The 27,321-nt window shown below is 41.6% G+C and overlaps 1 protein-coding gene across 1 annotated transcript in view; it reads left to right on the top strand.

Annotated features, from left to right (window-relative positions):
* ELAPOR2 (endosome-lysosome associated apoptosis and autophagy regulator family member 2) overlaps positions 1 to 27,321 on the top strand; it is a gene marked incomplete at both ends in the record, with an annotated part of 186,303 nt that overhangs the window by 65,026 nt on the left and 93,956 nt on the right. The window contains one exon of the mRNA XM_079711775.1: positions 22,768 to 22,888. Within this exon, the coding sequence (XP_079567901.1) occupies positions 22,768 to 22,888 (121 nt within the window). The remainder of the gene's footprint in view (positions 1 to 22,767; positions 22,889 to 27,321) is intronic.

Raw genomic sequence — 27,321 nt, 5'->3', positions numbered from 1 at the left:
CTGTTTATATTATCAGTAAGGCTTCTGGTCAGCAGAAGGCTATTAGTATTGTTAAGTGTTTGGGGAAGTCAGAAGTTATACATGATTTTTCAGCTGCATTGAGGGTCAGCACCCCTAACTCCTGCATTGTTCAAGGGCCAGCTGCAGTCCGAACCTGAGTCTTTTTTTTTTTTTTTTTTGTGGTACGCGGGCCTCTCACTGTTGTGGCTTCTCCCGTTGCGGAGCACAGGCTCCGGATGCACAGGCTCAGCGGCCATGGCTCACGGGCCCAGCCGCTCTGCGGCATGTGGGATCCTCCCGGACCGGGGCATGAACCCGTGTCCCCTGCATCGGCAGGCGGACTCTCAACCACTGCGCCACCAGGGGAGCCCCGAACCTGAGTCTTTGAGGACATCCTTGAGCCATTGAAGTTAACTTTGAAAAGTCTCCTGTCTTGGTGACTTCCTCTTACATGACAACATTCCACTTTCTTGTTAAAACCAGTTTGAGGAGGCGTTTTCTGTTACTTGTAGCCCAAGGTATTCTAATAGATATATTAGTACTTAACATGTTGGAATGACTGAATGAAAGAATGAATGAATGAACAAATAAGGTGGGCTTAGGAAGTGTAGCCCTATCTTTTTTACTTTGGTCCTGGAGGTATTGATTTATGGGCTGACTGCTAAGTATGTCTATAATACTCAGATTTGTTTTTAGTACCAGCTGAAAGGTCAACTTTTTCTCACCACCATTCTCCCATTCAATTCCTGAGACGCCAAGCAGTTTTTTATTTTAGTTCTTTCTGTGTTGCTAGTGTAACTGCCTTGCACCAGCCCCCCTCCCCCCGCTCCCCCCACTACCCAAGCTCAGTGACTGGGGAAATTCCTTAGAAATGGCTTTCTTGTTGTAAGGTACGAGGGAAGCCCTAAAGGGAAATTTCATCATATTTTAGACAAGGATTGTTTAACCAGTTCAATTATTAAAAAGTATATGTGGGGCTTCCTGGTGGCGCAGTGGTTGAGAGTCCGCCTGCTGATGCAGGGGACATGGGTTCGTGCCCCGGTCTGGGAAGATCCCACATGCCGCGGAGCAGCTGGGCCCGTGAGCCATGGCCGCTGAGCCTGTGCGTCCGGAGCCTGTGCTCTGCAACGGGGGAGGTCACAGCAGTGAGAGGCCCACGTACTGCAGAAAAAAAAAAAAAGTATATGTGTTAGTGGAGCTCTTTCTCAGAGATGTGCATTTTATTCATGCTTTGCCACATTATTTAAGCATCTAAGATGATTGATGAGGACCTTATATTAATTTGACAGCTTTTATATTGGAATTTCAAAACACTTGATAAGTGACTTTGATTTACTCATTGTTATGCCTCTTAATTCAAGAGAATGTTTTATACTTATCATTGCAACTCTCTGTGTGTTTGGAAGAAAGGAAAGTCTAATGTGGTTTCCTCGCTTCCCAAGTGGGTATCTCTTTTCTAGGGTTATTCTCCCGGCCTTCCCTCTGTGTTCAGGGTAAAGGGATATGACTGAAAAATTACCAATACTGTGAATTCAGAATTCGCTGAACATCTATGTTATTCTAGGTTCAGATGATACAAAGAGATATAAAACTTAGTTCCTGCTTTCACAGGCGATTAAAATTTGGCCAGGAATCTAAGATTTGTAGTAAGAAAGGAAATCTGAGGAACCGTATCAAAGGTGCAGGTGAAAAAGTTAAAGGAGATCAAAGAGAGATTTTGATTTGGAATAGATTCCATTGAGAAGAGTGTTAACTGGGTTTGTAAGAGAGAAGAATTCAACTGAATGGAATGTGTGTGTGTGTGTGTGTGTGCACGCACGCACGTGCAAGCGCACATGCACGTGTATATGTGAGGTGCGTTCATAATAGAGGGGGCAGATGAGCACATAGGACCTTTAGAGGTTAATGATTAGACCAGTTTGGCTGGAATGTTGGGGTTGTTTAAGAGCTGGATTTTGAGAAGGCTTTGAGGGCTAGATTATGGAGGAGTTGGGATGATGGGCAAGGGGTTTGGACTCTATCACAATGTGAGATCCACGTTTGCTGTTGTAAACAATCATGATTTGTGACAGACAATGTGAGACAATAGTCTAGTTCTAATTTAATATAAAAATATACTTGTTGAAATAAGAGTTTTATCATCATTAGAACTGATTAGCTGCCCTCCAAATATTTGTAAGATTCCTCTCATTTTAATCACCAAGGTGGATGATTTCCTTCCCTCTTTTGAAGTTCTACACTCAGTAGTTATGGTATTGTATTGACCTAACTCATCATCTCTTGAATTCTTCCATTTGTGCTAGAGGAAGGGCCATGTCTCATTCACTGTTATGTTCCCAGCGGTCATTGCATGGCAGGGGTACCACGTGGTAGTTGAAGTGAACTCAGGGTCTGGGTTCTTCATTTCATAGGATTTCATTTCTGCTCTCAAGGAATGTCTGTAGTTTTTACAGTTGTGGCATTTTTAAGATGAGAGAGGATCATGACATTCTTTGATTAAAAAGATTTCGGGTAGAGAAAGATACATACTGCATGGTATTGCTTATATGTGGGATTAAAAAATATAACAAACTCGTGAATATAAAAATAAAAGAAGCAGACTCACAGATATAGAGAAAAAACTAGTGGTTACCAGAGGTAGGGCGGGGCAGTATAGGGTTCAGGGAGGGGGAGATACAAACTACTGGGTGTAAGATAGGCTCAAGGATGTATTGTACAACACGGGGAATATAGCCAATATTTTGTAATAACTGGAAATGTAAAGTAGCCTTTAAAAATAGTATCAGGGCTTCCCTGGTGGCGCAGTGGTTGAGAGTCTGCCTGCTGATGCAGGGGACACGGGTTCGTGCCCTGGTCCGGGAAGATCCCACATGCCGCGGAGCAGCTAGGCCCGTGAGCCATGGCTGCTGAGCCTGTGCGTCCGGAGCCTGTGCTCCGCAACTTGTTCTACAATAATAAGGCGGTACTATTTTCTCTGTACTTTAAATTTGTACATTTTCTGCTCCTTGGGATCTCAGTTTACAGAGCAGAACTCAGAGCATTCCACTTCAAATCTGAAGTCAAGAATCCAGACACAAACAATAAGCATCAGAATGGTGGTCAAAGCTGCCATGTGGGGATATAGTGTGGGCTAAAAACAAAATCACCTCTGCCCTAGGAATTTCTTTCCCGTCACTTATGTCTAAGTGGTAGTAAGTAACATTGGCAGTGGAACAGCAGTTTCTTTTTTTTAAATATAAAGGACAAAAAGTATGTGCAAATGTTACTTTTAAAATGAGCTGTGTATCCTAGAGTGCTTGTTTACATTTACAATTGTTCGGAAGACTTTGGAAAAAAAATAGCTTCCATAGCCCACCGAACCTCGTTGTGCTGGCTTGCTGCCAGCCTGTCTGCTTCAGACTCTCCCGAATTGTGAGCCAAGGTAGCCAAGAGCTACCGAGTGAGAAATCTCCCATCTCTAAATAGGCACATGTTTGTATGTGCTATTTTACTCTCTTCATTATGGCTAAACAAAAAGATATTTGGACCCTGAACATATAGCCTGCATAATTTAAAAGGGAAACAGGGCTTTCCTGGTGGTGCAGTGGTTAAGAATCTGCCTGCCAATGCAGGGGACACGGGTTCAAGCCCTGGTCTGGGAATATCCCACATGCTGCAGAGAAACTAAGCCTGTGCGCCACAACTACTGAGCCTGTGCTCTAGAGCCCTCGAGCCACAACTACTAAGCCTGTGTGCCACAACTGCTGAAGCCCGCGTGCCTGGAGCCCGAGGTCCGCAACAAGAGGAGCCACCGCAATGAGAAGCCTACACACCACAATGAAGAGTAGCCCCTGCTCGCCGCAACTAGAGAAAGCCCGCGCACAGCAACAAAGAACCAATGCACCCAAAAATAAAGTAAATAAATAAATTTATAAAATCCATTTACAAATTCTTTAATAGGGAAACAAAGCCAAATTTTTTTTTTTTTTTTTTTTTTGGCGGTACGTGGGCCTCTCCCGTTGCGGAGCACAGGCTCATTGAGTTCATTTTGATGAGGTTTGGGTTCTCCAGTAGTGGCTCTCTGGAGCCCAGCCACGAACCTCTGGGGAATCACTGTCCAGTTCTTTTAGGCATGGAGACTGCCCTGCAGCTGGTACTGCTCTCTGGAATTAGGAGGAAAAGACTCAACTCTTCCAGTTCTGAAGGTGGTTCTGGAAATTTGGAAGGAAACTCTGTTATCATCTTGCCTGCAGGGGAGGAGATGGATTAAGTGACATTTCAGGATGCCTTCCAGTCATAGGGTCCTGTAGGGGGCTGGCTTAAGCAAAAGGTGTGAATGTGGCCTGGACCCAGATTTTCACTCATGATTATCAAGGACTCTGCCAGAGCTGAGTGTGGACACAGGCTAATTTTTCAGCTTTATTGTTGAAATGGCTAATTGTTAACCCTACCTTATTTGCTTCTGGGTAACTATGATCACAGATGATTTAGATGCCGTCTCATCAAAAAAGGGACTGGGGGCGGTTGTTTTGCTCTCATTTAGGTTCCATAATTTGGGGCTTACTTACATAGTACTGAGTGGTATAAAAGTAGAGTGAGTGGGGAAATACAAAGGTGAACATTATTGTAATGTTGGAGAGTTGCACTGCTTCAGAGAATGTTTACTATGATTGTAAGAATGAACATTTGATTAGTTGCTCTTTATTAATGTAGCATAGAATTTGGATCCATTTTCTATTACAAGTTCTATAATATTATATTACCGTTAGAAATAATGGTTTCAGTCGAATGGCAACATTTCTCATTTTTAAACTGTCAGATTAATCTGGATCAGATGAATGAAACAGTCCTGCACGATGTGGATTGTCCCCCCCAGATAACTGAGAAACACTGACTGATAAATAAAACATCTTCACTTTGGGTATTAGACTTCACTCTGAAAGGGAAGAAATTATTAGAAAGTCAAACTTATTTGCAACACTTTGGATTCCGGCCATCTAGTTCTTAGAGAGTTAATTCTGCCCACGAACCTCAGCGTTAGCTTCAGGTAACACCATTTATGATATTTATGCCTTAATGGGCTTACGCATTGAGAGATTTAGACTACTCAGTTGAGATTTATCAATTGGGCAAAGGTATAAATTCTTCCTTTTCTAATAAGTTAGTTAATATGTATTTATCTGGTGACACAGTGGCAGCCTGCAAGTGGTGGGGAGTTACATTCCTTGTAGCAGAACTTTGACCAGTGAGAGAAGGAATGAGTGGATAAATTCTTCTTTCTTCCTGTTTCTGGGCTGACTGTTTGGAGGTCCCATAGCTTCATATTGCCTCTCTGAAGACATTCTGCCAGTCTGAGCAATCAGTTTGTAAGGAAGCCGTGGCCAGCTTGGTGATCCACTCTCTTGTGTTTGCCTTCATCTCCTTTCCGGCCTCACTTCTCTTTCCCTGGGATCGCGCTTCTCAGTAAAGTGTTATCACGTAAGCATGTTCCTCAAGCTCTGTTTTCTGGGGACTTTGGGGTCATTCTGCTCTGAGAGAGAGTATCGTTTGGTGGGTTTACAAGGTCAATCACAATGATAAAATGTGATGAGTGAAGGAGTTGTATACAGGGTCTGGGGGTGCAATGAGGAACCCTTAATTCTGGCTGCTGAAGGGTGGATAAGTGCGGGAAGGATTCCCAGAAGGAGGAACTTCCTGAGTTGAGCCCTGCACAGTGACTTAGGGGTTCACTAGCTGCCTGAAGCAGAGAAGGGCATTCCAGAGGCAGAGAATCCTGTAAGAGGCCAAAGACAACTCTAGGGCCATTTGCTGGAGCACATGGTCTCATGGCAGATGGTGGGAGATATAGCTGGAATAGAGCCAGGTCCTAAATGGTCTCGAATACCCTACTTGAAAGATGAGGTTACTGGATTCATGGGAGGTAGAAGCCAGATCATACTAAGCTGAGGGGTAAATGAGAGACAGTAATGGTAGATGGTGAGTTTAGACCCCCCCTTTGAGGAAGCATGGCTGGGAAGAAATGGAAAGCAGCTGGAGGAGGACGTGAGGTATATCACTCAGAGCCCCAGCAGGAAAACAGCTCACACAGAAAGTTCAACTGAAAAGCGTTTAATAAAGAAACTTTGTATGGAGGTGTGGACTGATTTGAAGACAACCAACCGCAGAGGCATCAGGGACTCGCGGGAACAGATCAGGAAGCTGGTAGCACTCAAAGGCCTGCCAGGGCAACGGGAGGGAGGCAGTGGCCTTAGGGAAGCTCCGTGGCTGTGGAAGGGGGAAGGGAGGGAAATCCTTCCCTCTGATCTCTTGCTCGTGCCTCCCGATGGGCAAAGATAACCAGAATCCAGAGGACAAAGGCGTTTGAGTGATACAGTCTAGGGCGGTCAGCCTCTCCGGGCCTAACTTGGGGCAAACGAGGGTAGAGAATGGATTTGAAGAGGGAATGATGAATCATCAACAGACAGGGTCCGTGGAGATTTCTTTGTTTTGAATAATGGGAGAGACATGAATAATTTATGTGTTGAGGGGGAGAGTCAGAGAGAGGGAGAATAATGAATGGAACATATTTGAGGAGAGGTTGAGGCTTCAAGAACAGTCAGAGATACTCGTTTTGTGAAGTGGGAAGGATGCATTGTTCCCTGAGACCCGAGGCAAGCAGGTTAAGGAAGTCTTTGCATGTACAGACACTCACAGACGGAGACAGACAGCTGGGGAAATTCGTGCCAGGAGGGCTTTTCTTTTCTTTTTGAGGTCGGATGCAAGGTTATATGTTGAGAGTGAAGGGACTGAGCTTTAGCATATGGCTTGAAAATATGAGTGTTAAATTTAGAATTGTTATGAGGAGAACAAGAAAGTGAGCTGATGGGGGGAGAAGTACAGAAAGACCGCTGAGCAGGGGTGGGGCTCCAGCTGAGAAAGGAAGTGCTCAGTACCAAAAGCCAGTAATAAAAGAGGGAAGTACCCATAATACATATTAACAAGTAAATTGCTCACGTTAGGAGCTGCAGTAGAGTGAAGACAGTTTTACTTGTGCTATTTTTGACTCTTAGCTCTGCCTTGCACGTGCTGCTGGATCTCAGAAATCTTGAGTCTCAGAAAATTCTCAAAATACCCTATTTCTGTACTTCTAAATCACCATTTATTCTAAAGGGCACCAGAGTTTTATTAACTTTTTGGGGGGCTTGGAGAAATCTCCACTGTGTTAAAGGTACAATAGTTTTCCCCAAATCAACAATAGTAGAAATATATCTACTTAATTATATATTGTTCTTCTCTAATATCTCTGCCAAAGAGTGAGCCTGTACCTTCACCTGAAATATCTAGGTTCTTGTGAATTACTGCTATCAGGGTCCCTGAGATGGGGTGATGTTTTTCTTTTCTAAATCTGTGCTCAAGATCCTGGTTTGTATTGGCTTGACCTGATGCAACCTCTGTCTTGCCTTCCATGCATGACATTGATTTCTGCCTAATTTTCCTCTTTTACTATTCTACCCTCTCTCTTGCATTCTCTCCACATCCTGCCTTTTTTTTTCCTTTTAAAGATTTGTTTATTATTTATGTATTTTATTTTTGGCTGCATCGGGTCTTAGTTGCAGCATGCGGGATCTTTGTTGAGGCATGTGGGATCTTCATTGTGGTACATGGGCTTCTTGCTAGTTGTGGCATGCGAGTTGTGGCACGTGGGCTTAGTTGCCCTGCGGCATGTGGGATCTTAGTTCCCTGACCAGGGATCGAACCCGGGTCTCCTGCATTGCAAGATGGAGTCTTTACCACTGGACCACGAGGGAAGTCCCCACATTCTGGCTTTAATCACCATCAAGACTCTTCTGTTTTGTTGGCCCATGCCCTGGCTCAACCGGGTTTAGGAATCTGCCAATTTATATACTTAGTTAGTTCTTAGGGTGTTATGTAGTTAAGGCTGGACTTAACTATGGTCTCCTGTTTCCTATAGTTTCTGTTTAAAAAAATTTTTGTATTTCTTAATGTAAGTGATTTGAGCCCTGTTTTATAAATATCCTTAAAAGCTTCTTTTTTTTCTACTAGGTTACATTTATGGTTTTGTCATTTGTAATTAAACACTGTCTCTTTGGAGTTCTTCAGAAGTGTTTGGCAGTTAATATCTCAGTGACCGTCCTTCAGGATGCATGAAAAGGTTCTGTCCTAGCTTTTAAACTTCTGTGGTCTGTTCTTATGGGCCACTTCCGCCTGATTGCATTCCCTCTTGGGCACGAGGTCGTCTTAGGTACTTACGGTTTCTGTGCCACATCACTGTGTAATTTTTTCTTCAGACCTTGTGACAGCAAATAAAGATAAAATCCCACTCCTGGGATACAAACAACTCAACTGAAGTGATAATCACATGAATGGATAGTTGACCTATTGTTCAGTTTGCACAGGCACAGGCTGTGAGTTACATCATTGTGCATAGTTAGTGACAAGTGTCTTTTGATGTGGATTTCAGAAGTCTTCAAATTTGCATCTTAGAATTGAGGAAATGTGGTACTACCTCCCTCCCATTGTTGCCATGAGGATCAAATCAGAAAATACGTGTGAAACGTCTTTGTCAACTGCAATGAGCTAAAGTGGTTCCAGGTCTTATTTTCTAGTGCCTAGTATAGTGGGTGGCCAGAAATATAATTCAGTTACAGCTTCCTGGCATGTAAACCTAAGTATTGCTATATCTGAGTATGAATAATCATCTCATATTTTATAGTGATTTCAGTAAGTTTGCTTATGCTCACTGTCCTACCACATAAGGAGAGGAGATACTACAGTTTTATTACAGGTAGACAGGAAAATTGAGGAAAGCCATCTTTATCTATATTTTCTAATTTTTCTACAGTAAATTATTATTACTTGCATAATAAAAACTTGGTAATATTAATGATATATAAATTTTGAAAATAAATGTCTCATGGAAGGCAGTTATAGCTTCTTTAAATTCTTGCTTTGATAATTCTAGTATCTGTGCATTTGGGGTTGTCATATGTTGATTGTCTTTCTCTTGATCATCGGTCAGATTTTCTTGGTTCTTTATATATCAAGTAATTTTGGATTGTATTCTGAATATTTTAAATATCATGTTGTGGGACTCTGGGCCCTTTTTAAAATCTTCTATAGAAATTTTTATTTGTTTGTTTGTTTTAGCAGTCAGCTGACCTGGTTAGGTTCAGATCACAGATCACCATCTGTGTGTGGTGTTTCCAGTGTTAATTCAGTTTTCAAAGCTTTTGCTATTTTTTTTTTGGCGGAGGCGGGGGTGGGGGGCACAGGGGGAGTTGTCTGCCCCTGGCTTGAGTTAGAGTGGTGGTTTATACTGTAGTTGAGTTCTCTGTGACTTTGCTGTGCCACTTTAATTATATTCCACACACGCCTAGCTTGAGGGTGAGCCTGGGAGTTGTGTGATTGATTCATACACACAACTAGGAGGTCCTCCATTACTCTGGGATATTTTCTAAGGGACTCCTTTCTGTGTTTTGTCTGGGGGTAGAAAGATGGATTACTGTGTAGTTTTAGCCCACTGTTTCTCTTCAATTCACTTGACTGGGGCAAAGTGGCAAGAGAAGGAAGGGAGAAAAAGGATAACGAAGATAACCCCTCCCCTGCCACCGTCAACTCTTTGCACAGCAGGGGTTCCTTGTTCCAGTTCCTTTATCCAGAGAGACAGGTTTCCTCTTGGGGTATTAGGTACCTGTGTCACTGTGGTAGCATCAGTGTACTTATGTAAGTGGTGCTGGCCTTGGGGCAAGGCTGACAGAGGAAAAAAGGGAAAAAAAGCACATTCCGCCTCCCCGCCACCGCCCTGCCCTTATCTAGCTAACTGGGATCCCTTTTCTTGGTCTTCTGGCCAGATGATGAGATTTTATAATCCACATCTACTAGACAGTTCTCTGATTGGGCCCACTTTTAGCTCAAAGCCAAGAGATAAAGGAAGAAAAGAAACCAGCAAACTCGCTACCATTGTACTAGTTGTTATTCAAGTTTTGACATTCTTCCCCACATCACTTGCTATTATTAATTTTGTGGAGTCTGGCTTTTTGCATTTTGTGCAGAGTGGGAAAAAGAAGCTGTAGTAGGTGTTCTCCATCCTGGCCAGCACCCATGAATAGTTTATTAAAACTGGCCAGGTAACATGTCCATAGCAGGGCCTGGCCAGGGCTTGGAGTTCTGGGATTGGCTGCCCAATCAGACCTGCCTAGAATCTTAGAAGAGGTCCTCAAAGGGTAATGAGGTCAGGAGTCACGCTGGTACTTGAAGAAATGGGAAAAGGATGCTAGCCGGACAGAACAATGGGCATCTACTCTTTCCGATTAAAAAGAAAATCTTTTAACAGATTTTTTTTTGATGTGGGCCATTTTTAAAGCCTTTATTGAATTTGTTACAGTATTCTTTCTCTTTTATGTTTTGGTGTTTTGGCCGCAAGGCATGTGGGATCTTCTCTCCCTGACCAGGGATCGAACCCGCAGCCCTTGCATTGGAAGGTGAAATCTTAACCACTGGACCACCAGGGAAGTCTCTAACAGATTTTTAAAGTTTGCTTTCTAGGAATGTAGTTATGACAATAGGTATTAGGATTATACTATATTTTTTAAAAAATTCCATTAATTTGAGAGATTCTTATAGGGTCAGTTGAGTGCAAAAGAAATAACTAGCTTATTTTTATTTAGCTCACACAATTTGCAAGCAAAAACATGATTTGGATGTCAAAATTCTCATAGCCTCTTATCACCTATGCTATTTCTGTAGACTCTTTACAAGTAAAGCTCAATTTCAAGTGGCAGCACTGACAAGAATTAGCTTTTGATTTTAAATGGTATTTTATAAATCTTTTCTCTCTGAACTCTGCCAGTGGCTTAGCTGAATTCATATGTGGAGTTTTCCCTTTCCTGAGCCAAACTGTGAAATCAGCAAACTGTGTTGTCAGAGTTTCTTCACCATCTTGTTCTCTTTTCTCCCATCCAATGCTTCCCATGTTTCCTTATCCACTTTGTACCCACTTTGAATCCTTGTATCTGCCTGTTTGTACAGTACTTAGCTCTGGGTCTTCGTTTCCATGCTACCTTCTACAGAACTTATAACCTATGTCTCGTGACTTTTACCCTTAAAGCCTTGCTAGTGATTGACACCCATCAGAGAGACTAATCTAGACTGAGCAACTGATGAATTATAATGGAATAATCCTTGAATAGTATCCTTTGAAATTTTGCATGTCCCATCCAGTACCTATTTTAAAGTCAGGAGAAACAGGAACTTTTTTTTTTTTTTTAATGTCTTGGCAAAGCAACTACCTGAACTTAGGGGAAGTAGTACATTTTTAACTGTAGAAAAATTAAAAATACAGAATCACAAAAGGGAAAATAAAAATCACTCTGTTCCAGGCTTCCCTGGTGGCGCAGTGGTTAAGAATCCACCTGCCAATTCAGGGGACACGGGTTCGAGCCCTAGATTGGGAAGATCCCACGTGCCGCGGAGCAACTAAGCCCGTGTGCCACAACTACTGAGCCTGTGCTGTAGAGCCCACGAGCCACAACTACTGAGCCCACGAGCCACAACTACTGAGCCCACATGCCACAACTAATGAAGCCCACATGCCTAGAGCCCGTGTTCTGCAACAAGAGAAGCCACCGCGATGAGAAGCCCGTGCACCGCAGCAAAGAGTAGCCCCCGCTTGCCACAGCTAGAGAAAAGCCTTCGCGCAACAACAAAGACCCAATGCAGCCAAAAATAATAAATAAAATAAATAAATTTATTTAAAAAATCACTATGTTCCAAAACAACAAGGTGCTACTGTATAGCACAGAGAACTATATGAAATATCCTGTAATAAGCCATAATGGAAAAGAATATGAAAAAGAATATATATATATGTATAACTGAATCACTTGCTATACACCAGAAACTAACACAACATTGTAAATCAACTATACTTCAGTTCAAAAGAGATCACTATGTTCTGTACTCAGTTCACTGCTGTCAATCTTTTGGTATACATACCTACACTCATTTTTCCATGTATTATTATTGTACGTAGCCCCACCCATAAGTTCAGACGTATTGTCTTATATAACCTTTATATTATACTTAAATATGTTATAATTTTATCATTAAATGTGGCAGTGGCATTATCATTTTAGAATTATAAAATCCTGTCATGAGTGCACAATAATTTATTAACCAGTCCCTTATTTGGTGCACATTTAGAGCGTTTTCAAGTTTTTACTATTTTAAATAATGCTATGATGCAACCTATTATGGTTTCCTTGGGTTATGTGCCCAGAAGTGGAAGTGGAATTGATGTGTCATGGGTTATGTTTAATACATTTCTGAAACATTTGAACCAGTTTCTCTTGGTGCTTGTTAAATAGTAAGTAGTTGCTCACATTTTGCAGAAGCAAAGTCACCTTTTCAGTTTCAGCCTGATTAGAAAAAATTTGGATTTTTATATTATATACAGATAAGCTCACAACCATATGTTATTAGACATAAAAATCAATTTCCAGGATTTGTTTTTTTCCCTTTTGGAATATTGGACTTTTATATACCATTTTACAGTTTTATTTGGGTGAGGCCGCCCCCCAAAAAAAGTGAAAGAGGAAAAAAGAAAAAATTACCTCTACCCAAGAACTCTTCAAGAAGTAGACTGATTTTCCTTCACTCCCTGAAAATTCTGTCTTACAAAGTGGTAGATACCTTTCCTGCTGGTCTTTCCTTTGGATCTTGTTATATAAGAGAAATCAGGACCACCTTCAGACTAGGCAGGAGGACCCCCCACCTTGGTCTCTGGGGCAGAGGGCCCCCCTCTTGTCTTCCTCTGGCTGTGTTCCTCCTCCTGCCTGGTAATCTATGTGCCAAGGAGATGTGCCCACCTACATGTCGTGTTTCTTTCTTTCCCTGCCCTTTTATACCATACTCTGGCTAACATGACTTTGGAATTAAATGCTTAAAAGGCCCAGGTCCGCTTCCAGGGCGTTGAAAGACTTTTCCTGGGTCCATCCTCCTGACTGTAGGCTGTGTTACTGTGCGAGGGGCACTGACAGAGCTTGGATGTGCTGCCTGTGGTCACCACTTATACGTGAGGAGGCTGTTCAAGGTGTGGGGTGAGTATAGAACATGAAGGGGCACCTCAGTGTGTACTGTTGCCCTTAGTCCTGCAAAGGTTAGTCGTGGGCTTGAAGGAGAACCTGCTACACGGTGCTTTGTGATTATAGAGATTTTTTTATGCTGTTACAGGGTCTGGGCAGAGAGAGAGCCTTCCAGTCTGAGCATAAGTCATGTTTAGGGCCTGGAGGGAAGGAAGAATATAGCATATTTGATTCCATTATTTCAATGTTTCATACATGCAGAAGGTTGAGAAATGAAACTTGGAGAAGCAGAGAGAAAATGAATGAAGAAAGGCCTTTCATGGACTTTGTCCTTAGGGTAATTTGAAGCTGTTGCAGGGTTATGAGCAGGGATGACATAATGAGAACTGGCTACAGAGTGTCGTGGCTGTGCACAGGAGCAGAAGCAGGATGCCAGTTAGGTTGTTGGTAGTCATTCAGGCCACAGAAGATGGTGATTGAAATAGGGCAGTGGCCATGAGGATGGAGATAGGATACTTGCCTACTATGTAGGGCTATGCTTTGGACCAATTCAAGTAGGATAATGTTATGAAAATTAATTTGGGAAGCTTACAGGGGTCTGCAAATGTTGTGTTTTTTTTGTTTTTATTTTTATTTTTTGGTGGTACGTGGGCCTCTTACCGTTGTGGCCTCTCCCGTTGCGGAGCACAGGCTCCAGACGCGCAGGCTCAGCGGCCATGGCTCACGGGCCCAGCCGTTCCGCGGCATGTGGGATCTTCCCGGACCGGGGCACGAACCCGTGTCCCCTGCATCGGCAGGCGGACTCTCAACCACTAGCACCACCAGGGAAGCCCTGTTAGTGTTTTTATTAGTAATGATAATGATATTGTGGATAAAGGTTATGTTCCAGCAAATCTCATTTCTGGGGTAAGCAGATGTGAAAATTAGCTGAAATGAGAGGGGTAAGGGTCCTGATGTGAGGTGTAACATCCATTGAGGGCACCTTTGCGGGAGCAGGGAGGTGGCTCCTAGTTTGGAGGAGGTGATTCAGTTGGAAGGACAGTGGTGCTGGGCTGGGGTTTCAGCGTGGATACATGTTTAACTCTTTTTTAGATTCTAGTCTCACGTAGGTCATTCCAGAGTACTGAGCCGAGTCCCTGTGCTATACAGTAGGTTCTTATTAGTTCTGTATTTTATGTATATTAGTGTGTACATGTCAATCCCAGTCTCTCAGTTTATCCCTCCCCCTCATTCCCTCTTGGTAATCATAAGTTTGTTTTCTACATCTGTGACTCTATTTCTGGTTTGTAAATAGGGTCATTTGTACCACCTTTTAGATTCCACGTATAAGCGATATCATATGATATTTGTCTTCCTCTGTATGACTTCACTCAGTATGACAATCTCTAGGTCCATCCATGTTGCTGCAAGTGGCATTATTTTGTTCATTTTTTATGGCTGAGTAATATTCCATTGCATATATGCACCACATCTTCTTTATCCATTCCTCCATCGATGGACATTTAGGTTGCTTCCATGTCCTTAAAAAACTAAAAATAAAACTACCATATGCTCCAGGAATCCCACTGCTGGGCTTATATCCAGAGAAAACTGTAATTTGAAAAGATACATGTACGCCAGTGTTCACTGCAGCACTATTTATTTACAATAGCCAGGACATGGAAGTAACCTAAATGTCCATCGACCTGGGCACTTCTATTCCTACGAAAACGTAAGCCCCATGAGAGCAGGGACTTGGCTGCTTCATTCCCTGTGGTATCCCCAGCATCTACACAGTGGCACGGGGGAGATGTGCCAGGAATGTGTATTGCAGGACAAAATGAATTGAGTACCTATAAGACCTTGTTTACAGAGACAGACATTGAACTCAGGTTTGAAACATGAATGTTGTCAAAATAATTTCTTAAAAGCAATCGTGTCTGCAAATGCAGAAAAGAGAATGTGTCATAAATAGATCAGATACATATTGCTTTACTTAGCCTTAGGTTCCCATGGTAACTAACTTCATGTTCCATTTATAAAAGAAAAATCAGAATATAAATGTTTCTGCACAGTGCTGTGTGCTCATGTACTTGATAATGTAGGCTAAGAAAGTTTTTATTATGTCTCATGTGTATCTGCACTGAGTATTCTCCTGTTTTTTTTTGTTTTTTGTTTTTTGCAGTATGTGGGCCCCTCACTGTTGTGGCTTCTCCCATTGCGGAGCACAGGCTCCGACGCACAGGCTCACGGGCCCAGCCGCTCCGCGGCATGTGGGATCCTCCCGGACTGGGGCACGAACCCGTGTCCCCTGCATCGGCAGGCGGACTCTCAACCACTGTGCCACCAGGGAAGCCCTCTCCTGTTTTTGACCTTCCCATGTAGTAGGATGTGTGCCCTCATCCATTGGAATAGGAGTTGGAATATTTGTGCCGAGCAGTACAGTTTCACGTTCTCCCTTTTTCCTTCCTGCTGTCTTGCTCTCTCAAATAAGGGTGCCACACACTTTGCTGAGCACTTAAATTTGAGGGCCTTGCTCCCAGAGGAGTTGCAGTCTCATCAAATACAGTGTTGACGAATGCTCTTGTCAACATTTCACAGAAAAATACTCAGAGAAGGAGCCTTATATGAAGAAAATGAATTCTGTTTGCTTTCTTTGGTCCCTTCCCTCTGTGTATGTTCTCTTAGGTATCAGCACTATTTCTTCTTCTTCTACCTCTACTGCTTTTGACTCTGTAACCTCGAATTTGTGCTCATCTGTTGGATCATTATAATTAACTGTGGTCAGCTCTTAATTGACTGCAGAGGATAGGCAGGGAGCATCAGGGAACTGATTTTCTCGTGAAGGGTCACTGACGTGAACACATCTCATCCTACTGAAGACCAGGCAGCTTTGTTGGTTTGTTTGTTCTTTCATTAGTTCACTTACTCACCCACCTATCTATCCTTCCATCTTAGGCTAATGTATTTCACTACATATCTTCAGGCTTGGCCTCACCGTTTATCACACCCTATTAAACTAGCTAGTTATGAGGGAGCTGGTAGGTGCTAGAGTAGTTATAAACCCCACCTGTTTTTCAGGGCTTTCGCCTCAAAGCCTTTTCAGGTGGTTCGAGATTACAGAAATTTCCTCTGTCTCTGAAATCATGATATAATGAGATCACATCATGCACATTTTACCGTTTTTCTAGAAAAATGGTCCCTAAAATGCAAGCCATTTGATTGCTAAGAAATGGGTATCGGATAAGGGCGTAAGGAAAAATTGGCTGTGATGAGTTTACTGAGAAGTGGTACACATTTTACTTCACGGTAGAGTTGAGGGATTTTTGTGGGTAAGTTTCACCAGATAGTTTTTACTTGCACACTGTCTTGTGATGCCACCGTTCCACTTTGGTTCCTCAGTCTTATGCTTTCTTATAAAATTATGTAGGGTGTGTGTGTGTCCGTGTCTGTCCTGTCGGCTCCAACAAAATCATAAGCTTATTGAGTATAGGGACTATATGCTATGTTTATTTTAAATCTGTCCCATAGCATTTAGGCCATAGTACTTATTTAATAACTAAGTGTCATGTAGTAAAGAATGATATATATTAATGTTAATATATAAAAATGATATATATTGATACAGGTGCAAATCATGACAAATGATATATGTTAATGTCAATATGTAACATATATGTGTATTGTCAAGATAATGTCAAGACATATATATACATGTATGCATATTATTTTTATATGTGAGATTTATTTGAAACATTGTCTAGTCTATGTGTAAACTATAGCAACTGTCATCAGAATTGGGAGATGATACCCCAGGTTTTCCTTGAGCACTGTGAGGCTTTTGCAGTAAAATGACTTTTGTGTTAGAGGGTGTCAGAGAAAACCAGAACTGGTTAGTAGTTAAAATGGTAAAAACAGATTTTATTCAGGAACTATTGCAGTAGGGGAAAAGAGACCGTAGTACCAAACTGGGCTCAATTTCAAATACAGCATGAACAAGTGGGGATTTATAGTCAAGGAGCAGGGTGAGGGTCGGTGGATGAAAATTACTAGGAGGAAACATCAGGGGTTAGGGGGGATTCTAGCTAAACTGACTTGACAGGATTCTTGATAAAACTGGGTGATGCAGAGTTGAACACACAAGCCTAGAGGTCAAGGCTTCGTTGGGAAGAGAGTTCAGAGGAGCCTGACTAAAGATTGGTCAAGGAGAAAGTCTTTTGTAGGGGGTCCTGTGGGCATCTAATATTTATCTGGGTGTATCCCGACATTTTCTGTTTAGGTGTAAGATAACACAGTTTGCGAGTTTGTGCTTATACTTGAGTTGTGAGTGAGTGTGTGTGTGTGCGCGTGCGTGCGTGTGCGTGATCATGATCTATATTGAGGGATAATCTTCCCTTAAGTGTTTGCTGATGTCGACTGAAAAAAGAAAGAAAAAACACAGCGTGAGAGTTGTGACTTAAGTTTTGTTTGGGGCAAAATGAGGACTATAGCCTGGGAGGCAGCCTCTCGGAGAGCTCTGAGGAACTGCTCCAAAGAGGTAAGAGGAGAGGGCAGTATGTATGTGATTCTGGTGAAGGGGCTACGTCCAGTCAAGCACACATTTTGGCAGAAGGTTGCTGCTAGTCCCGAGGGTATCTCCGTTAGTGATTTTAGTGCTTTTCCAGATAAGAGAAGATGGAAGAAATTGGGCCCATAAAATCTTCTCCTGAAAATGTCTAACTATCTGAAGGCCTATTCTGCCAGTTTTTTCCCAGAGCACAGAAAGCCTCGTTCCTGATCTCCACCCTGCACTCCTTTCAAGGTGTGTTGAAGGTCAGCAAAGGCAGTGGCTGGTGATTTTGTTCTTGCAGATAGTGACCCACAGTTTTTCATCCACACTGATCAGGTGTATTACTTTTTGGTTATTTCTTTCCTCGGTTCCCACATGTTTACAATGGAAGGTTTTCAGGGAATCCCATCATTTTGTTATTTGGGGCAGTGTTTTCATTCCCCAGCGTTTTGTGATTTGTAGACATGTCTAAATAACTGCCATCTCCTCAGTTGGGTCAGGCCAAGCCCTTCCTCCAGTTTATAATTTGGAGATTGTGGCTTGTCAGCGGATGTTCTGTTGTTTAGAGTGTGCTCTGACTCACATCATTAGGTTTGGTGATAAAATGTCAGGAGCCCTGTAATGTTGGAAAAATTGTCAGGAATTTCCCCTTTTGTCAGGAAAAATGGTGAAACATGTTGAAATAGGCAGAAAAGATGACTGGCTGTCCTGTTTAGAGCACCTTGCTGAATGATCAGTTTTTGTAGGGGCCTGTATCTTTCTCTGTCTTTGAACTATTTTACAACACTGTGAGATGTAGGAAATTGATAGTAATACAAATGATTCTTGTCCATAGAAATGAAAATGCATTTTATACTTTGGAATGCATTTGATTGTTGCCCTCAGGTTATTTCCCAGTTCTGCATCTCTTAGTTTATTCATTTCACTTTCTTGATTGCCTGTTTATGTGTATTCTTTGAATTCTCCTTTGAACTGATGGCAATGGCTAACTTCCAGATTGACTTGTTAGTTAATGACTTAAGTAAAATCTTTGACATGTATTAATGTTATATTTGTTTTAGAAAATTTTTACCTTTTCGTTTTGATTGCTGTTTGACATCCAGAAAATTCCCATTTCCAAGGGATCAGTTTAGCTCAATGTTTTCTTGGGTCTGTGGCCAGAGCTGTGGGGTGTTATCTATAAATCTGAAAATATATGTGCTATAGTTCTCTTTATTCAGTACCTTGAATACCATTCAGAATATTTTGGGGGCATATATTGTATCTTTAGTGATTTTACTGCATCACTCTATTTCTTAAATCTCTGCTATGGGTTTAAGGGTTGACTTCAGAAATAGATGAAAAAAAATTGTTACTGGCCCAGATGAAATAGCCTATTAAATAATTAAAAAAATAAAACCCATCTGGCAGGGGCTACAGTCTAAATTCCTGACCCAAGTGATGCCCTCTGCATGAAGTACGTTTGCATTTCAGTGTTTTTAAATTATAAATAAACACATTATAGCTTCCTGCTGGAGTCCTAAGAATTTTGTAACTTAATAGCTGTGGCTCTTTAGATTTCAAGGGTATTCTAGAGGAGGCAGGTAGAATAAAGAACCATAGGAAAATTAATTGGCATATGACATCTACCAGTGCAGCCAGAGACCACAACATTCTTTTTCCATACTTACTGCTGTTCTCATCTCATAACTGGCAGCCTGAACAACACAGAGGCAGTGGTGGTGGAGAGTTTTCTTGAGCTTACCTATTTATTCAGAGGCCTTTCTTCATTTGAAATTCATGCCAGAATTCTCAGCATCATTATTTTGCAAGGATGATAACAAATTACCTGAATTTTACATATGGGGACCAGGATCTCAGTGGGATATGGAAATAGGAAAGTCTTCTTAATGCACATAACTGGGAACAAGAGGAACCAGAAAACCATCGTGCAGCGGCATGCCTGGCCTAGGCTCTTCTGCACTAGGAGATGGTGGTAGGCCGAGTACTATCCCACTGCTCCCCCCACACCCCCGCAAAAGATACCTGTGTCCTAATCCCCGGAACCCGTGAGTGTGACAAAAAAAGGCTTTGAAGATGTGAATAAGAATCTTGAGGTGGGGGGTTTTCTGGATGGGTCCTAAATACAATCACAAGGGGGAGGAGAAAGAAGGCAGTGTGACCACAGAGGCAGAGAATGGCGGCAGCCACCAGAAACTGCAAGAGGCATGGAGTGGATTCTCCCCAGAGCTCCTGGAGGGAGCGCAGCTTGGTTGACATCTTGATTTTGGCCCAGTGATAAAGATTTTGAACTTTTTGCCTCCAGAACGGTGAAAGGATGAATTTCTGTTGTCTTAAGTGGCTATGTGTGTGGTAATTTGTTGCAGCATCCATAGAAAACTAATACAGAAAGAGAGGGGAATCAAATGGTTTCTGCTTACCTGTGTACTCTCATATTCTGATTACTGTTAGACTTCTGTAACCATCAGGATTTTATATTCAAAAGTTTGACCACTCCTTCTCTTTTAAAACAGTAACCTTCTATCTTAAGCACAATGGCGTTGTATAAACTGAAAACACTGGTCAGTAAACAAAAGGCTTGACTTCTACTCTCAGCTCTGCTGCTTACTAGCTGGGTATCTCTGAGTAAATCGCTTATCCAATCTGAGTATCATTTGAACAATGGGAATAATATTACCTGTTTTTCCTAATCCACATTCATTATTATGAGTATTTAATGATATAAGTACATGTGGAAAATAATGCTCAACTATTAATTATGCTCCCTCAACCTATAGCAAAGTTATCATGAGCAATTTTGGCCATAAATCACTGAACACATGATACATTTTTCTCCCTTAGATTAGATGCTAGAAGTGGAATTTGGGGTTCAAATTTTTGAACACGTTCAAGATCTGGGTACATATTGACTGTTTCTCTCCAGAAAGCCTCCACACTTTATCCTCTCATTGGAAGTACACAAGTGCTCATTTTACTGCACTGTTACCTCAGGGAGTTTTAAAAATATATATATTTTAAATGTCATGCCAACTTGATGAAAATCATTATTTGTATTTCTTTGGCAAGGTTCAACTTTATTTTATATTCTCCTTGGCCATTTGTATTGTTCTTTAATGAATTGCTTGTGTTCTTTGACCATTCTTCCAATAGTTCTTCGTCCTTTTCCTTACCGATCTTTAGAAACCCAGTATTCTTTTTATTTCACATTTTTAATTTTTAAAATTGTGGTGAAATATACACAACATCAAATTCAGCATCTTAATCATTTTAAGTGTCCAGTTCAGTAGCACTGAGTACACTCATATTGTTGTACAGCCATCACCACCATTCACTTCCAGAACTCAGAAACCCAGTATTCTTAAGTTAGTTAACCTTTGCTGTGTGTTTCTTCACCAGTTTGTTTTGTTGTTTACCTTTTACTTTTGTTTATGATGACTTTTGGTGTACAGTGTTTAACGTATGTTGTCAAATTTAGTGACCTTCGTTATGTTTTCCTCCCTCCCTCCCTCTCCTCTTTTCCTACTTCCCTTCCTCCCTTTTCCCCCTCCTTCCTCCCACCTTTCCCTCTGGAAAGCCTTTCCCATTTGGCAGCTTTTATTGATTTTTTTTTTTTTTTTACATATGTAGGTTTGTCCTCAGTTGACAGTAAAACATATTTGAAATCTAGACTCTTGTCAAATAACTTCATCTTAAATCGTCTGTTACCAAACTTTGTAAAAAAAAATTTGAGTGGAAAAAAATACTCTTCAGAGATGATTGCCTGAAGTATAAACTGAATCTTAATTCTGGGGAGAGTCCTAATGCAGCATAAGGCCTTTGCTTCCAGCCCGGTAATTACACCTTCTCTAACTCTCAGTCCCTTCTCGTTTATCATAAGTGTGTGCGGAAATTGAAGCAGGGGAAACAGAGACTCAGGTTGTTTGCGCCTTATCCTGTTACCACTAGCTTCTTCCTCTGTATCATCCTCTGTACCCACATTGCCCTTAAGAAGGATAATAATTCTACCACTAATAAGTGCTTAAATGCCTAACATTTTACAGACATTATCTCAATTAACTGCCACAAGAGCCATACAAGACAGGAAATACTATTATTGTAATTTTACCAATGAAAAAAATGGTTGCTTTGAGAGGTAAAGTGGCTTGTCCAATATAGCACATTGACTGCATGTGGAGGAATGAAATGTCAATTCAAACTCAGACCTGATTCCAGAACCTACCTTTTAACTGGTATTCTTTCCATGTATACACACACACACACATCACATACACACACACATATCACATATATACACACAGACTTCCCCACCTGGTTTCCTGATGGTTATGTGGCAATATTTCCATTCACTCCTGTCATTGATACAGTAAAGGAGGCAAACAGAGTAGATGAAGCAGACTAGCAACTTCTAAGATACTGAACTGAAATACTTTGGAGTAGATTTATAACTTCTCTCATTCTTGAAACGTCTAATGACATTTTGTCCTCGTTCCTCTCAGCTCAAGCATCTCACGGGTGTAATGTGCTCTGAGCAGGGGAGGTCAAGTGAAGATAGAGGCCAGAGACAAGTGGGTTGGTCTTATTTGGCGATTGTAATAAATGGTCTGTGTTACAGTCTGTGATTGAAGGCAGCTTGCTGTGGTGGGGGAGATGGAGCCTGGGAGAGCTGCTTTAAAAACTGGTAGTCTTTTAGTTAGTATTTGGATGATTAATCATTCTACCTCTGTTAAATTTTAAACAGAGTGAGAAATTAGGTCAATGGGAACAGTTCTCCTATTTCTTTCTTTGAAAAATTTGGGACAGTGACAGCCTTCAATTTCCTAGGGTTATTTTACTTTCATATTCATATCTATCAATTATTTAGAGCTTAAGAAGCCTGCAAAAAATAGGGACTGTGTGCTGTTGCCTTTTGGGGTGGGTGAGAGTACAGTTCGCTGGTCACCCCATGAGCGCCTGATTGTCATGGCCCTTGTCAGGTCCTCAGCGCCTACTCAGTGCCTGGCATGATACATTTTTGATCAAAGTACTGCTTGGTATGGATGGAGTGGGGGAAGAATAAGGACCAAGCAGAGAGAACAGTTTGGAACCAGGCTTCCAGGCAGGTTTGGGGATGACTGAGAAAGCGCAGTTGTCCCATTAAAATTGGCTCTAACAAAGGCTTGTGTTTGTGATTATTTGCAGGAAGATTACCACTTTGAATATACAGAATGTGATAGCAGTGGCTCCAGATGGAGAGTTGCCATTCCGAATTCTGCAGTGGACTGCTCTGGCCTGCCTGACCCAGTGAGAGGCAAAGAATGCAGTACGTTTTGACTTTTTGACCGTTTGTTTTCCTGATTAAACCACAAGCCCCTCACATGAGCCCGAGAAGTTACTTGTAGGGCATATATAAAAGACCTTTGAAAAAAAGAACATTGATCTAGCAGAGCAAAAGCATCCTTTCTCAACACTCAGTGCCCTTATGTCTGGTCTCTAACGAGACACAGGCAATATTAAAGGGTGTTATTTTTATTTATTTGTTTTAAAAAATCTGGTTTACTGTCCTACTTGAAATTCTAAAGGGCAGAGTGGCAGAATTTCTATTTATTTTATTTTATTTATTATTATTATTATTTTTTTTGCGGTACGCGGGCCTCTCACTGTTGTGGCCTCTCCCGTTGCGGAGCATAGGCTCCCGACGTGCAGGCTCAGCGGCCATGGCTCACGGGCCCAGCCGCGGATGTGGGATCTTCCCGTTCCGGGGCATGAACCCGTGTCCCCTGCGTCGGCAGGTGGACTGTTAACCACTGCGCCACCAGGGAAGCCCAGAATTTCTATTTAATAGATTTCTTTTTTTTCTTTACATGTTAAGAGACTTTTCAAACATTTTTGATACACGTAGTAACGTTTGGTACGCATAATATTGTTAAACACATTACATAAAATGTACCATCTTAATCATTTTTAAGTGTACAGTTCAGTGGCATTAAGTACAGTCACATTGTTATGATTTCATCACCAGCACACATACACACACTTTCATCCGGCAATGGATTTCTTTTTTTATTTTTTTCTTTCCATAGAAATATTATAATTTGACTTTATAGTGTAACGTACAGAGAGAGTAGAGAATTGATGACTATCACATTCAACAGCTTGTCTTTTAGCAATTAAGCAAGTTTGAAGTGCAACATTTTGAATTAATAGAAATATGTCATGAAATTTATTTTCATTTATAAAATCTACTTTTTAAAATTCTTGAATTTGGTGAGTCACAGGTTCCTGCAGTGAAGTCATCTTGGGGTGTCCTAGAGTTCAAAGCTGGAATAAGACAGAGAGATTATTTTGGTTTTCCTACAGCCTTCCAAATGGTGTTCCTAAAAGCTGAGTTCTTTTGTTCCCAAATGAAAGAGCAGATAAGCAAATGAATTAAACGGGGAGCTAATTCCTTCCTCTTCATAGAGAAACTGTATCTCTGTTACCGGCTGGAGGAGTTTTAGCATAGGTGTGGGTTTACTGATAAAAGAGAGACAGGAAGATGGCAAATCTTAGGAGGAAAATTAAGGAAGAAAGCCATTATTTCTTGGTGAATGATATTAAATGAATACAGAGAGAACCTAAGAACCCAGGTAACCAGAGAAAGACTTGGGTCTACCAAGAATCTTAAGAGGATAGTGGGGTCAGTGGATATGAAGATGATCCAAGGCTGGGGTATATGTGACCACCTGTGCAGAAAGAGGACCAGCTCTCAGTGAGGGAGGATTGCAGTTAAAAGGGAAACAGCCTGAGTATTGCCTGTGGAATTAGCTCATTGCAAAATTGCTTCTGTCACCCTCCTAGAAAACCCGTATATCATTTATCTATATTTACCTTTTACTTGTGGGCTTATTCCTTGGTTCCTTGTAAACAGCCCTATTGAGGTGGAGTGTGTAACCATTTTGAATACTACTCTGTATCTAAGTGGTGTGCTGCTGTTGCCTGGCACTGGCTTCTGAGAACTCATTGTTCCTTTGAAATGGGCCATGGTGGAGTATTTACACCATGGGAATTGGCAAACACTACAAATCAGGTGCCTCTTGAGAGCCGGTTGTTCAACACTTACCAGGACACTAGTGATTAAATTTATTGGCCAGGGGTTTAAAAATCTGTTTCAGAACTGATGCTTCAATACAAATTATTTCTATTTGAATGTTGCCAGGGATGTTTTTGCTCATTATTTACTATGCTCTTCCACAGATAATGTTATGAATTTGACATGCCAGCTTGAACTGCTCTAAGAACTTGGTCTAGTAAACTCACTATTAGTTGTTTATCACTTTAAACGATGATAGTGCTTACTTTAAAAATGGTACCTGGAAATGATACTACTTATGTGATGGCTGGGGCATTTTTTGTCTTGGTAGTTTGTCTGAAATCTGAATTTACACGTATTTTTGTGTCGTATACTTATATCAGCTCTGGAAGTTATTAGTCTGGCCTCTGATTGTGACTTTTTTTTGTATGGTAAAGGCAAGTTATTTTGAAACTCACTGCTGAAGGCAGTTATGGTAATAACTGAGTATTCCTTCAGTGGCTTAGATTTTCTACTGCTAGTAATAGCTACCATTTCTCGTATACAGATTACATGCTAAACATCGTGCTTGGAGCTTTGCATCATTTTCTGCTGTATCCTCACAACAACCATCTCAGATAAGTAGTGTTAGTATTTCCACTTTACTGATGAGAAAACTCAGACTTAAAGTGGTGAAGTAAGTTACTGCAGGTTGGGTCATATAGCCAGGACATGGCAGATCTGGGGCTCAAGTACAGACATGTTGGATTCCAGAGCCTGTCTCTTACCCACTGAGTTAGATTGCCACTTGAAGATGACAGCCTGGCGGAGCTTCCAGGGCCCCATTGGGGTGGGGATGGTGTGGCATAACGCTCTGTCGCTGGCCATCATCAAGGGAAGGTATTCGATGTTTGTGTTTCAAGGATAAAAGAGGATAAAAGTGTTGGGGTTCAGGAGTGGCATGTTACTTGCAGGCTGTGCCTGAGTGATGCCCAGACCTGCGATGGGGGGGTGATGCCCACAGACACTAGACTCAGCAGAGTTACAGTTTGATGATGTGGCCCAGGAGTTGGGCCACATAAAAGAAAAGGAAAACGCGGAACACGGCAGCTTCAAGTAAGTGAAAAATATTTGGGGCGATGGTTGTGTGAGACATAATTTCCCCAGATCCTAGTGTCTCTCAGTGAAGCAAAACCCAGAATGTGGCCTCGGTGGAAAGTCCTATAGAGTCTTCAAAATGTAATTAGCTAGATCTTTCCCCCTTCCTCAGAAAGAAGCAGTAGGGGAGGCCTTTCCTTAGGAAAGGGATTATGGGAATGTTTATGTAGCACCTGTGCATTTTTTTAAATAGAATTGATGGGCAAGCTATATTATATCTTTATTTTTAAAAACAATCATGTAAAATCTGGCTACAAGGCTCTGTCTGAGCGAAGCTTAATGAGAAGTCAGACATCAGTTTTTGCTGTGGCAGATTGCTGGACTGTATGTGAGCTTGAGGCTTTCTGCCCTCAGGAAGTGGGATGGAGAGACCTCTGGTTATTAACTGACACAGCTTCTCATTGTCCTGCCGTCCCCCTGCTCTGGAAACCTCAGTGTCTTAGGCAGTGCTGCAGTGGGCCGCTGAAATGACTTCATCTCGCTCCTTCTCTCTGCTGGCTCCAGGCTTAGCTCCAGGGAACTTTGCTGCTTCTTCCAAGCCCTGGTGCTGAGTCTCGTGTCCGTGGGCATCACTCAGGCACAGCTTGCAGGTGGCATGTCATTCCTGAACACAGCACTCATTGCCTCCTCCCAGAACGAGGGGATATAACCCCTGTTCTGACTCCATCCGTTCTCCACTGCTGCGTCACTTCCCTCTTGCATGAGAGTTTAAAAAATCTTCCCTTGACTCTCTGGGTGTCCTCTTGACTTTCTTAGATTGTCAAAAACAATAGTCATTTTGGAATGGTTGCCTGGATGGGGTACCTTCTCTCTCTCCTTCTTCTCTCTCTTCTCTCACCAACCACAGAGGGGAGAAGGGACTTTTTGTTTCAAACCAAACCTTAGAAATAAAAGCCTGGCTACTAGGAGTGAGGAGAGAATTCCTTTACCTATTGCCTTACATATTTTCAGAAAAGTCTAGAGCACTGAAGGGAAATAAACATAAGTTATCTCTTCCTTTGGGGAGTGTGTATCTTCTATTGCTTACTCCTTCCCATATTTCTCAGCCCATGACTTCAACCTTAACACATCATTTTCTAATTGGGGATGACTATTTAAGATATTTGTAATCCCATTTGGTATGTTAGCATCAAGTTATAGTATTGTGGGCATTGTTTAATCTTGTACTTCAGTACTTATATAAACTAATATTTGGTTCTTAGATTAAGAAATGCTATATACAGATTAGAAGAAAAACCCTTGACTACAATTGTTTTCCTTTTTCCATTGTGTCTCTCTGATCTATTGTCATAACCTACATTTCATGGGCCTTAAGGAGTAAGCAGAGGTGACAGTTTGAGTCAACATCTTTTGATTCTAGTTTGGAGTTGAAAGAGAGGAAGGATTCTCATGGAAAGAGAGTTGGCTTTAGCTTCCTGGGTGGGATATTTAAAAATCCATGTTTTGGGGGAATCATAGCTCTTTGAAATGTAGGCTCTTCTGCAGGATTCAATACCTAGTCTATTTCAGTCGTGTAGCGTTGTTATTGGTATGGCAGCCAGTGCATC

Source organism: Hyperoodon ampullatus (genome assembly GCF_949752795.1).
Source record: "Hyperoodon ampullatus genome assembly, chromosome: 9".
NCBI lineage: Eukaryota > Metazoa > Chordata > Mammalia > Artiodactyla > Ziphiidae > Hyperoodon > Hyperoodon ampullatus.
The sequence above is the reverse complement of the archived record's forward strand: the minus strand, read 5'-3'. Positions and strand labels throughout refer to the sequence as shown.